This window comes from Thermobia domestica, chromosome 5 (genome assembly GCF_964235325.1).
Source record: "Thermobia domestica chromosome 5, izTheDome1.hap1.1, whole genome shotgun sequence".
NCBI lineage: Eukaryota > Metazoa > Arthropoda > Insecta > Zygentoma > Lepismatidae > Thermobia > Thermobia domestica.
Genome location: NC_137458.1, coordinates 16,531,474 through 16,544,830, shown reverse-complemented (window position 1 = coordinate 16,544,830; position 13,357 = coordinate 16,531,474). Strand labels below are relative to the sequence as shown.

General features: G+C 33.2%; 1 protein-coding gene across 3 annotated transcripts in view; it reads left to right on the top strand.

The window, feature by feature from the left end:
• LOC145685746 (uncharacterized) overlaps positions 1 to 8,922 on the top strand; it is a 172,132-nt gene extending 163,210 nt beyond the window's left edge. For all 3 annotated transcript variants that reach the window (XM_081758245.1, XM_081758243.1, XM_081758244.1), the window contains exon 15: positions 993 to 8,922. In XM_081758245.1, the coding sequence (XP_081614371.1) occupies positions 993 to 1,249 (257 nt within the window). In that variant the 3' untranslated portion in view covers positions 1,250 to 8,922. The remainder of the gene's footprint in view (positions 1 to 992) is intronic.
• Positions 8,923 to 13,357: the final 4,435 nt, after the last annotated feature.

The following is a 13,357-nucleotide window of genomic DNA, read 5'->3' as shown; positions in this document are numbered from 1 at the left end:
TTTGGAAAAAAATGTGATGATTTGTGTCCGATTACCACAAAGAAAAATGAGATGAAATTAACCCCCCCCCCCAGAATAAGCCTCAAATCTGCCCGCCTATTAATGTTGAAGACAACTCTACTCCCTGATCCTCCACAAGATTGTTTTTCAACTTCACAAATATTTTGAGCATCGCTTAACAAAAAAAAAAAAAAAAAAGTGTCCCCCCCCAAAGTTGAAGATAGATTTGCGCCACTGTCAACAAGTCATGGTGACGAACTATATTGAGAACAATAGAAGAATGTTTCCGCTCATCAATATCCCGATTGGCTGTAAAGGATCCAAGTTTATCCTTTTGTGTTGCTGTTAGAAAGAAAGTCATAGAAGAATGCATAAATGAGAAACGAACTTAACACTATTAATCTCTAGCTTACAACGAGATGCCCGCGAATCTGGTTTGCTGTCACAATCACGTATGGTCACTAATGTAAAAGGTTTCACATCAACCATCTTAATTATTATTGTATCACGTGTGCAGATGTATATAAAAATGAAAGTGATTATGTTCGTGATCCCATACCTCTTGACCCACCCGACCGATCTCAATCAAATTTTCAACAGGTTAGAAATATGTTAGCATGGGCGTCCGAAGGTGGGCGCAGGGTGGGGCCCGGGCCCGCCTCTGGCTCACGAAAATGTATACGAAATATATCTAGCAAACCACGTATATTAAACACCAGAAATACCAGATGTAATATAGCAACCAGGGAAATTAGCCCCCCTCTAGAAAATCTTCTTCGGGCGCCCCTGTATGTTAGGGATATGAGAAGTGCAAGACCGCAGTCCGAGAAAATTGCAGTAGTCTGGTGGCGAAGTTCCCAGCTACCTTAAGTCTAGTAAAATAAAAATAAAAAATTAAAATTCAGAAGATAATACATTTTTGTTTTTGTGCAGGAGGAAATATAAAATTTTAAAATTCAGAAAATAATAAATTTTTCTTTGTTTTTGTGCAGGAGAACTGGTGAAGAAGATGGCTCAAGATCCAGAGTTTGGGAAAGAACACTGGAAATCCAAACACATGATAGATGGAGCCGTTTTTTACATTGCTCGCACAGATGGCGCCTCCATCTTAGTTTCTTTAGTGTATTTGGGAAATCCTTACTACAGTACAAAGCGACCGCCTGCTTTACCATCGACGGCGGGGCGACCAGGGTTTATTAATCCAGTGTTCGACAATGATCTAGACGCAGAGCAGGAATCTATAGTGTAAATAATTTTAAAAAAAGATACTATTAAAATTAATAAAACGAATATCATCGGCGGACATTTTGATTTGTGTGAGTGCGTGAGAATACGAAAGGCTGGTGTGAAAACAAATATAATGTGATTGTACGCTGTAATTTTCCTGGTGCTACATAAATATACAAATAAACAAAGTATCCATGATATTGACCATATCAAGAATTTAAGTTATGGAGTGTGTGCTTATGTTTGTGGGCCAATTCTGAAAAGATGTCTTGACATTTTTCTTTAGTGATTTGATGAAACAGTGCTGCACCAATTTATTTAACACTTGGACGTTTTTTTTTCGTATTCACAGGTAAATTATCTGGAGTCAAAAAAAAAAAAAAATACTGAATTTCTTGACATGGCATACTATGATGGTCTTAATTACGAGGGTCATCCAAAAAGTAAAGAACTTTCTGATATGATTAAATAAAAACAAAAGATATCAGTACAAAACTTTATTTACTGGACCTTACTCTACTTTTCTATGTAATCGCCATAGTTGTCAAGACACTTGTTATAACGTGGGACCAGTTTTTCAATGCCACCGCCATCTGCCGCCAAAGATTTGAGTCAGGCTGTCACTGTTTACTTGAGTTCCTCATCGTTTGCACAAACTATTTTCCACCCAAAAAATTCCTTCTTAAGAGTCTTCATCCCGGCGAAATTAAAATACCGCTAATTTTACAGTAATCATGTGATATCTTCAAATAGATAAAAAGATAATTGAAATATGGAACAAGAGCGCCCTAGACAACATTATTTTGCTTGAGGTTACCGTTATCACAAGTCACCTAGTGGCTTTATGTTTTCAGCTGTTTAGAAACGCGAAAATAAATGCCGATTTTCAAAATGGCTCGAAATCGAAAGCAGATAAGTGAGTCGTGATAACGGTTTCTTATGTAAAATGATATTGTCTAGGGCGCGCTTGTTTCACATTTCGATTATCTTTTATCTATTTGACGGTATCAGATAATTACTGTAAAATTAGCGGTATTTTAATTTCACCGGGATGAAGACTCTTAAGTTTCTAGAGTAAGTGGAAGTCGGTTTTCCTGAATTTTTTGTCGACTTTTTCCTTCAGTTCTTACGTGACAAGTGATGGTCTCCCACTCCGATCTTAATCATGCACGCCGGTTCTTCCTTAATTAAATATAATGCACCATTTCTTAACTGATGACTTGTTCATTGTCCTATCACAATAAACATTCTTTATTTGTCTATAAATTTCAATAGGCTTAACTTTTTGCACGTTTAGAAAACGAAGGACACTCTGTACTTCACATTTGGAGGGATTTTCAATTGGCGCCGCCATTTTGAATCGCTGCAAAAGAAACAAGTAGTGTAATAGCATTGAGACTAAGCTTGGGAAGAGGAGGGGGGTCGGCGCGGCGCGCGATGGGCAATCGTTCTTTACTTCCTGGACGGCCCTCGTATAATACCTAAATCATGTGCAGAAATAGTGAAAAATAGTCTGGTTAAGTTTCTTTGAAGCGAATAGCTTACATTCATAGACACAGTTATATTTCAAATACAGATACACATCATGATCAACTTCCGGTAGATTGTAAACCATCCAGGTGTCATTTTCACGGTTCTCAACTAGGAATAAACTTCAATAAATTCCATTTTATTCCTTGTAAATATGGAGTTCGAATGATGAGGGGTATAGCCGTTATCTACAATTCTTGAATATGTTTTTTCTACCACTCAGAGTTGCCAACTGTTGAAAGTGGAAATACCGGACACCCTCCTGGAGCACATATACTCTTCAGATTGTGACGTCATCGCTCGTCAAAAATGTAAACAACTTGAAAGTGGTTTCTTCACATAAAATTGAGCGATTCGGAGTTCGAATTTAATAACTTTAGTTACTTTTGAACCATTTATTAAACTTATTTATTTCAGTTTTAGTTGAGTCGATACATGTAATGTTTGTAGTCTACCATCAATAATACATCGTATTTAAAACAGAAAACCACATATAATTGGCAATGTACTCATGGCATGCACAACATATATTGAAAAATAAGTCTTAGCAGCTTTGTTGGGGCTGGTAATGTCTCATAATGCCTATATTCTTTTACTGGTTCTGGACGCATTATTTAATTGGAAGATGTAGCTTAGAATGAAACAGTGTTAGCTACGCTCTTGAAAATATACTTTTGTTGACTTTTAACAGTTTTGATAAGTTCAGTAAATTTTTCTGCGTTCAACTCTTCAGCAAATTCCGCGCACGACAGGTTCATATCAAAGCGAATCATAAGCTCTGCATTAAGCATGTTCATGGACAAACGATTTGTTTCGTCACTCAAAAGTAATTTGAATAGAACAAAGAGTAGGACTAGTAAGAGGGAAAATTACCGGGCATTTAACGTCTGGTTTGAAGTCGTACCGAATACCGGACAAGGAGGTCAAAAACCGAAGTGTCCGGTAAAAGACCGGACGGTTGGCAACTCCACTACCACTTTCTTTGTGCTTTGTGATTGTTATTCCATTGGTATATGTCATAAATGTGATTCGGGGCGATTAAAACAAACTTCATAAAGGTATGTTGAAGGTACCTTTTCCGTTTGCATTGAGGTAGCTTTTTGAGGCTTGTAGTTAAAAAAGAAAATTGACTCCAGGAAGTAAGGGCAAATTTCAAACGGAACACTCCATTTAATTTATCTGTGTCTGTACTGTGTTTTCTCTTAACCATATATTTTATGTCATAAACAGGAAAGAAATATAGAATAATTGATTTATTGAATAAATCTTAAATGAAATTCCTCGAACCAATCAAACTTGACGAGAACATTTAGAAACCCCGATTTCACAGAATTTGTTTAACAAGTTAAATGATCTTTTAACTTTGCAATTCGATAAAAGTTTTAAAAACGTGTGAAGTTCAAGGTTAATTTTGTTATAACCAATAATAACAGAGATTATTACAGAACTTAAACAGGTTAAATATCGCTAATCAAATTTGTTAATTATGAAATCGGTTGTAAGAGATACAAAAAATAAAACCAAATTTTAAGTGCTATTTTACATCCTGACTTTCAAACTCAGTTAACTTGAGATCTGTTAAGATTTTTACGAAAATAAATTATCGCCTGTCTTTTGATTCAAACTTACCTTAGAATCTGTTACAAAAATATGTATTTGTTGTATAATTAAAAAATTATGGTCTTAATTCACAGGGTTTTATATTATAAATTTTCAGTGAATATCGCAAAACTTGAAGTGAATCATAGCTAAATATATAATTTCCCTCAAAGTATTGGAGACAATAGAATAAACTTCCCTTAACATATACGATAATTTGGTTGTAACCCAGTATCGTCAAAACTACTCAAAATTACTTTACATGTCCAGCTTACTGCTCTTACTTAGTCATAAAGCTTTTGCTTAACGAGTTACTTAATTCATTTTCCCTAGTAGTAGTAGCAGGCCCGTACCCAGCCCAAAAATTTAGGGGGGGGGCGGTAGAAGTTAGGGGGTCCCGATCCAATCCTATTATACTTCATCACCATATTATAGTTAATTTGCAAGCCTACCATGAAACTTTAAGGGGTGCAGCCAACGTTTAGGGGGGCCCGGCCCCCTAGCCCCCGTGGATACCGGCCTGGGTAATAGTAGTACTTCACTACATTAGCTTTTGTTTTGCTTGATGCCGATTTCGTATTTTTATTAAGACATATTCTTAATTCAAAAGCCCACATCAATCTGTAACTAACTGGAAAGAAATGTAATATTGCTCTTCAGTTACACTCGTATTATTTCAAGGAAAGAAAGTTGGTGAATTCTTGAAGTTAAGGAATTTATTGACACTGGGTTGAAAGGAAATTTTAAGTTCGTGAAAACAAGAACAAGTAAATCTCAAGTTCGGAAAGTTTAGTTTTTTTTTTTTTAACCAATTTAGAGACAGTTTAAGGTTAGGTGAGTTTCGAGTTTGGTGCCGATTTAAAATTCTGGGTCAAATTTTGAAATAATTTGAATAATTGAAGAAAGTTGAAAAATTTTGAGATTTCATTTCCAGCTTCAGTTTTGAATATTATAACCTGTACGGGGGTAAATCAAAATGAAGAACCATGAAAGTAAGCGAAAAAAATGTTTTGAACGTTTGCAACAAATATACAGGGTGTATCAAAAAGGACTTTACAACTTTGAAAACTCATATTGAGATACTTATTTAGCTTACAGACATGGTTTTGGTGTCATTTTGTAGCAAAATACATAAAATGTTTTTACCTTATCTCTAAAGAGGTTCGATATGGCTTTCATTGGTGATGCGTACACATCCCATTTGAAGTCGATTTCTGCATTTCCATACAAAATTAATTGCGAACAATTCTATCAGTGTCTTTTAAGTCTTGCACCATTTGTAAAATCTTAATTTGTATGGTTTGAGAGGCAACAGTTTTCTCAACACACGCCAAACTGTCATGTTTGTAGGACGTCCAACTGTCGACAAGCACGCTGGGTTGAGTTTGTAGGACTGTTCACAAAGCCTTATCTCACTTGCTCTACAACGTCTTCAGACGTACGAGGACAACCTGAAGATTTGTTATGTCTTACCGAACATCTAGCTTCAATAAAACACTTACGCCACTGATAAATAGTAGGCCTACTGGGAGGATCTTTACCATACTTTGTACGAAAATTACGTTGCACAGTTGTCGCAGACTTGGATTCTTCAAACTAAAACACACAGCTAACACGCTTAATACTAGTAAAGGCAGCCATCTTTGCTCCAACTGCCGCTAGCGCTTATGGTGGCTTGTTTCTGAACTAGTATACTACGTGAATCAAAACATGATGTTTTGCTACAAACTGACACCAAAACCATGTCTGTAGGATAAATGAATACATTAATATGAGTTTTCAAATTTGTAAAGTCCTTTATGATACATCGTGTATTATTTGAATAGTGCCCGACAGGTGACTGAACCTACACGCTGACTGATTATTAGTGTAAAAATAGCAGCACCTCGTTCCGTGATTCATTTTCTGAGTATTCAAACAAAGGATCTTATAAAATAGAGGATCTGCCCTTACAACAAAATCTTGAAGCCATACGTCACAGTTTCGCCACCCCTACTCTGCCCACTCCGCCCAATAGGATCGCAATGTTTTGAGCCAACAATCATGGTGAAAACGAAAGTAGCCAATCAGACGATGGCGTAAACGAGAGTAGCCAATCAGACGTGCCGATGCTTAGTTGTTTTTTTGGCTTCATCGATTTAATAGGATGGCGATACATATGGGCAGATCCGCTATTTATAACACCCTTGATTCAAACCCAGATAAATTCATGAGGGAACGAAAAATGCAGTGTGATAATGCATGTGTATCACTGTAGCAAACACATGAATTGACTAGAAAGTTTCGAATTTGTTTCAGTTCTCTGACTGATTTCTTTCTTTACAATACTTTTAGAGTTTTTCATTTAACTCTTCCTCATAGCTGAATCCGTCATCACAAAATAGTTTTCTGTCTCTAATAAATAATCTCAACTAGTAAAATAATCTTACCAGTTGAAACAAAAATAATTATTACCAACGACATGATACATGATTTACAAATGATGCATTTATGGTTTTGTATAATAGATGAAGTGTTTGTTAGTTAAAATTAAGATTTTATTATGAAGCGTGTTGTGTACTTATTAAAAGAGTTTATTTGTGAAGTGATTACATAAAATTTATTTATGCATGTTAAAATATATTTATACTATTTTATTTTTTCTTAAGAAATATATTCCTAGTTTTTGCTTAGCAGATGTTAACCCCTTTTATGGGCCAAAGTGTTAAAATGAAATGTTGTCATTTTTGTGCAATTTAGCTACTCATGATGACATTATTTTTTAGATTTTCTTGAACACTAAGCTATATTCCTTCCGCACCTTATTGTTATTTGACAGGAGAAGCTTACATCTTAGGACATAATCGAGAAAATTAAAAGAAAAATTATTGATGATAGCACCTTTTTAGACATATTACGTATTTTTAATTTTCCAATAAAAAATCAACAGTGTGGTTATTTTATCATCTAAATAGCAATCTTCTGAAATACTAAAGCGCGTTTGATATGCATGTGAAAAACATTGACAACCCATTACGTTACTATTCCGTATAAGACAGTAGAACCAGTAAAGTTATTATAAAAATTGCTATCTATTTTAATTTTTTTCTATCCAATATTTAGTGGAATATTGGATTTTAGCTGATCAAATAAGATATTTTTCATGAATGATTTTGGGTGAGAATTTCCTGTGGTCTACAAAGGGGTTAACTAAGTATTTGTTGCTCAAGAATAATAAATTGTAAATATGAATTTCCTGTTGTGATAGAATATGTTGTACAGTTTAAAAAGGTAAACATATCCATCGGTGCACATGTAGAAACATACCTTGTAATAAATAAGCGTATGTACATAATATGATTATTTTATAATGTGCTATAATTAGCAATATTTTTGTTGTTAAAATTATTGCTATACAGAAATAACAGACGAATTCACATATATAATGTATTGTTTCATTAAAAAACTACATGAATATTATACTATAGCTTGTTTTTAATTTACATTATGTTTATTTCTTCATACTACACCCTTTTGCTTTTACAAGGCTTCCGTCATTCATTTTTTTTAGTTTAACGTGCTATTAAAGAGATGATGATTAAAGCAAGTGAATGATTATGGGAGAATTGGTAGAATGAGAAAGTAGGAGTATTCCAGAAAACCCACGGACACGATGTTGTCCACCACAAACACTTAGCTGGGAATCGAACCAGTGACCCTACGCATCAGAGCTAACCGCTCTACCACTGAGCCACCGTGCCCTCTAGTCTGTTTATAAATCTTACTAATAATTCTAAACCAAATTATTCTTCATATATAGACTATCCTACCAACACAGTAAATAAGTAATATTGAGTTTGATTATAGGTGCTCACATGGAAAGGGGGCCAAAGTAGGCAATTATTTCTCCTCTCCTGGATTTTCTAAAGTGGTTGGTTCTTCGAAATATGTCAAAACATAATAGATTTGATTTCTCATCCACTAGAGTATTTAATATAGTTACTGTAGTCTATAAACATACGCCATGTGCATCAATATTAATTGTTTTATAAGAAGTATTACGTGTATCATTGTGTGTAGATTCACGACTTCGCTCGTGTTCGCTTCGATTCAAGATGCCCCCTCCCCACCTGAAAAAAATCCCGCAGGCGCTTCCAAGTTTGATATATTTTGTTTGTTTTTTCTTGAAGTATGTGATAACCCATTTAATAAAAATATACTCAGTTCATATACATATGACAATTTTTTTTGTAAAAAATGAAATTGGGTCGTGTATTTATTTTATTTGAAAATACTTTTGTTTTGCTCACGATTTTAATGAAAAAATATACAAGTTTTTAAATATATTTCACAAAACTCGGTAGAGTAGAGAAATATTGTATGAAAAATTAAAGATAACGGTAATAAGGAAGCATTTACAATGATTATGAATAACAAAATCTATAATATTTGCAGAGCTGATCATACTTGATTGGTGAGTATTGTAAATAAATAAATAAATAAACTTTAAGCCTCTAACTATTTTCCAGATGAACATAACTGGTCACTAAATCGTTTTTTTTTTTTTTTTTTTTTTCATGATCATAATGAACAAGAAGATACCAACCTTACAACGAGATGTCAGAGTTACATCTGTTTTCTGGTTTTATAGACAAACTATTCTACGGGGTAATTATATAAAATGTCCATACTGGAAGTCTTTTTATATTTAAGTATGGAGTGTGGAAATTTTTAATATCTTCTTTCCAAATTTGTTTCAATTCATTTTTATTTCATTCCGAAATCAAATTTATCTCAAGAAAATTTTAAAAAAAGCATCTTCTTTATACCAAATTTGGTATAAAGATATCATCACATTTTTTCATTAGTACAACTTTTTGATTTTTTTTCTATTCAAAATGAAGATCACAAAACACTATAGTTAATATGATAAATGTCATTAATACTGTACAAGAAGAAAAGTCGAAGACACTCTTCGTATTTCATAAATAATAAAACAAAATGAAGAAATAAACTAACGTATTTTATATTCTGTGACGAAGACGATTTTGAGTAGAATGATTGGCACAAATCTGTTTCAAGTTTCTTCACTGATCGATTGAAGTAGCCATGACAATAATAAGGTACGGTGTCATTATTTGTTATATTCGTTATCTATTTACGATACAGTACCTCGTGAATCCATGATTTTCTAACATCTCTTAGTTTTTTCTGCATTTCTTAGTTCTTGGTTTTAGTCATTCTATAATTAAGGTACATTTTATCTTCAATGTTGTGGCCAATATTTGAGTATGTAAAGAATTTCATATTTGGAAATTTGATTATATTTGTGAACAAGAACTTCCAGTGAAATAATTACAGGAAGTGGCTTTGATGTTCAACTTTACATGACCACTAATTCTCTCTGTATATGTTCGAGATCTAAATAATTGATCCATTTTTCATAGCCATACAACAAAATATTAATTTTGGATGCAATTTACAACAAAAATTCTGATGAGAAAGAATTAATTTTCTATATTATGAATTTTGTACGTAATTAGTGTCCAGTTTTATACAAACTTTGTAAAATCTATACATGAAAAAAATTCCAGTTGTATGTAGTGATATGTATTATAATTTGAGATTGTATACATTGTTGTAGATGTCAAAGAAATAAAGAACTGTTTTTTTTAAATAGTTTTTTTTTATTTCGCTTTCAAATTTTGTAATATACACTATTATGTCTAGTGTCAAAAAGTCTGAAAAGTTTAAAAAGACAATATTTAAAACTCGATACGTAGTTCCGAGCTATAGCTTACGCATCGTGGATGAAGCTCTTCAAGTTGAGATACATGTAACACGACCGGTTTGTTACTTATTCTTCAGGTTCTATGAACAGACAAAATTATTGCACTTATTAATTAAAACTTAAAGCTTAACGCTTCTTTTTAGCACCGAAGCTAAATGAGAAAGGAACTAATGCTAAAAGTGCTTTATACAAGGTTTAGTAACTGTTCCGGAAATTAAACCAAGGACTACGTTTAAGAAAGCATGTACTTTAGCCACTTAACGACGGAGAAACACAATCAGATGTAACATTTAGCGTGTTCATTTGTTCAGAAAGACGAGGCGATAAGATTGTAACGGTTCCCTTAAGGAAAGAAGGACTATTGCCAAATTACGAAAGACGCAACCAGAAACAAAAATTAATACCAAAAATGGAAAGCATCGTCAGCATTAGGCCTACATACACGAGAACGATGCATCTGTTTTCACAATTGTGTCTCCCAGATATATAATAATCCAGACCCATACAACGATCTTCTAGTTAACAATGTATTTTGCTATGTATACAGCAACATAAATAAATATCAATTTCTTCCAGCAAAGCTAAAAGCTGTTAGCAACAAATGACACAATTACTGAAATATATTCTTTAGGGTGCACTTTTCTAAAATAAACTTTTATATTGCACCACAAACGCCGTTACTCTTTAAGATTCATTATATTTCGTTCATTTGTGTAACCATAATTCCATGAATGTGTAATATGAGCTAAAAATATCGATTTTGCCAGAAACTATACATACCAATTATTTAACGTGAAGCGTATATTTTGCTACTCGGTGTATGTATTATTTTTTCAATAGTTATGCATGAGCTTTTAGACTCACTCAAAGTAATTGTTTTTTTTTTTTATTATTATTATTTTCTCGGAAGTTATGCATGAGCTTTTAGACTCACTCAAAGTAATTGTTTTTTTTTTTTTCTTCCATTTTCTCGATAGTTATGCATGAGGTTTTAGACACACGCATATCATTTTATTTAGCTCAAGATCTATGGATTGATATATCTTTGGACATTTTTTTTTCATTGAACGCTAACAATGATGTAGAATAGACAACATATCCACATATTTTTTTTTTAACAAAGCAAAGAATGTTTAATAGATTTTTATAAAGAAAATTCAATGAATGAAATAATGAATTCCCGATAACCTTCTTCAATTTTATGTTTTGCTGTTGGATTTGGTTACTACGAAGTCAAGTTCGGAGTCGTATATATGGCCGCTGGGAAGTTTTCTGATTAAGTGTAGTGGACACTCATAGCATTTTCTATCAGGAAAATATAAAAAAATACAGAGTATATACTTAGCACTCATGAGTTGTATAGAATTGGATGGCAGTTCTATTAACTTACCACTAAATTTCGTATTTTCAATCAGGGAATTATAAGAAAGGTGCAATCTATAATTGCTGTTTGTAACTTACAGAGAGGATTGATGGATCGTCCTAGTTAAAAATTAATGAAACAAAATGGTTTTATTATTCCAGGTATGTCACTAAAAGGTGAAAGCGAAGAAATACCGTCTGCTACTTAACAGAGTTCATATGCAGTAAATAAAGACTATCAACTTGATCAGATTAGCAACCAACGACATCCTTGTTAACGTCATAAAAAATTCATTTTTCTTCATTTTATCGAAAACTACGCATCCGAATTCATCCTCAAACATCTTATATCGTTTATCTCGATGTGATTGATTTTTGGAAAATATTATTGGTAAATAAACTTAAAGTTAACAAGAGTTAATCATAATTTCAGTTACACCTCATTAATCAGACTGTACACCGCAGTCTTTCTACTCTCATAATGAAATGTTTGGCCAAAATCAGTTTTATCTTAATGAATGGTAGCATACTTATCCTGTAACACTAATTGTTAAATTTACAAAGTATTTTTTTTTTTTTTTTACAAGGACTTATACTAACTTTTGTAAATAAAAACAAACATTTTAATAATAATCAAGAAAATGGATCAAAAGATTTCAGTCTTGGCCAAGAATTTTAGGAATAATTCAAAAAAATGCATCAAAAGATTGCGATCTTAGCCAGTAATTAGTTTTTGGATCAAGGGCCACAAAATTTTTTGAACGGCCCCTTAAATCGCGTTTTTGTATTTTTTCGGAATAAGCACATCATATTGAGTTAAGTGATAGTTTGGGTTTGGCTACACTATATGTAGTTCTCCTGATATAAGGCCTACAAGAAAATATTTGGATCTTTCAGTAACAGTAATACAATTGTAGAATATTTCTCTGATAGCACTTCAAGCTTCCTGTATTCATCCAATATTCTCCGTATTTTACTCCACTTTCTCCGAAGTCTCTCCTGACTATAAAGGACAATTTATCCTATACTTCAGTTTTTGTTTCCCTATTTTCTGAGTTTTAACGATTAAAATTTTGTAATTGACCACTTTTCTTTTATCATTTGTGACATTAATACTATCTACATTTCAAATACAGTATGTCCGAGAGGTCTTTACCTCATTAGAAATAATAATATATATTTTTTAAAGATTGATTATGAAAATTTGAAAATTGTGGCAAATCGTTGGAAACCATTCAAGTTCTTCTTGAGAGTATTAATGAACGCACTATATATATCACGTGCTAACCGCTAGATCAACGGGGATGAAATAGTCTCACAGTGTTGCAAAACGTTAAGAATTAATATTATTCTAATGCCATAAAATGAAATATTCTATTGACTACATGTCGGAAAGCGTCTTCAGTACTTACGACATGATTTTTAGAAATGAATTGAAATACAGCCTCATTCAAATATATCTTTAGTTTAACATTTCATGATTATGCCAGGAAACCTAAACGACAAATATTAACAAGCCCAAGTGAACGATTACTAAATAATTGGAGGAATAAGAAACAGTCAAAACCAATAGGGTCAAATCCAAGGATGTTACAAAATAGAGTATCTGCCCGTATGTATCTTCATCCTATTAAATCAATGAAGCCAGAAAACAACCGAGCATCGGCACGTCTGATTGGTTGCTCTCGTTTCCGCCATGTCTGATTGGCTGCTTTCGTTTCCGCCATGATTGTTGGCTCAAAACATTGCGATCTTATTGGGCGGAGTGGGCAGAGTAGGGGTGGCGAAACTGTGACGTCTGGCTTCAAGATTTTGTTCTAAGGGCAGATCCTCTATTTATAGCATCCTTGGTCAAGTCAACCTTAACTT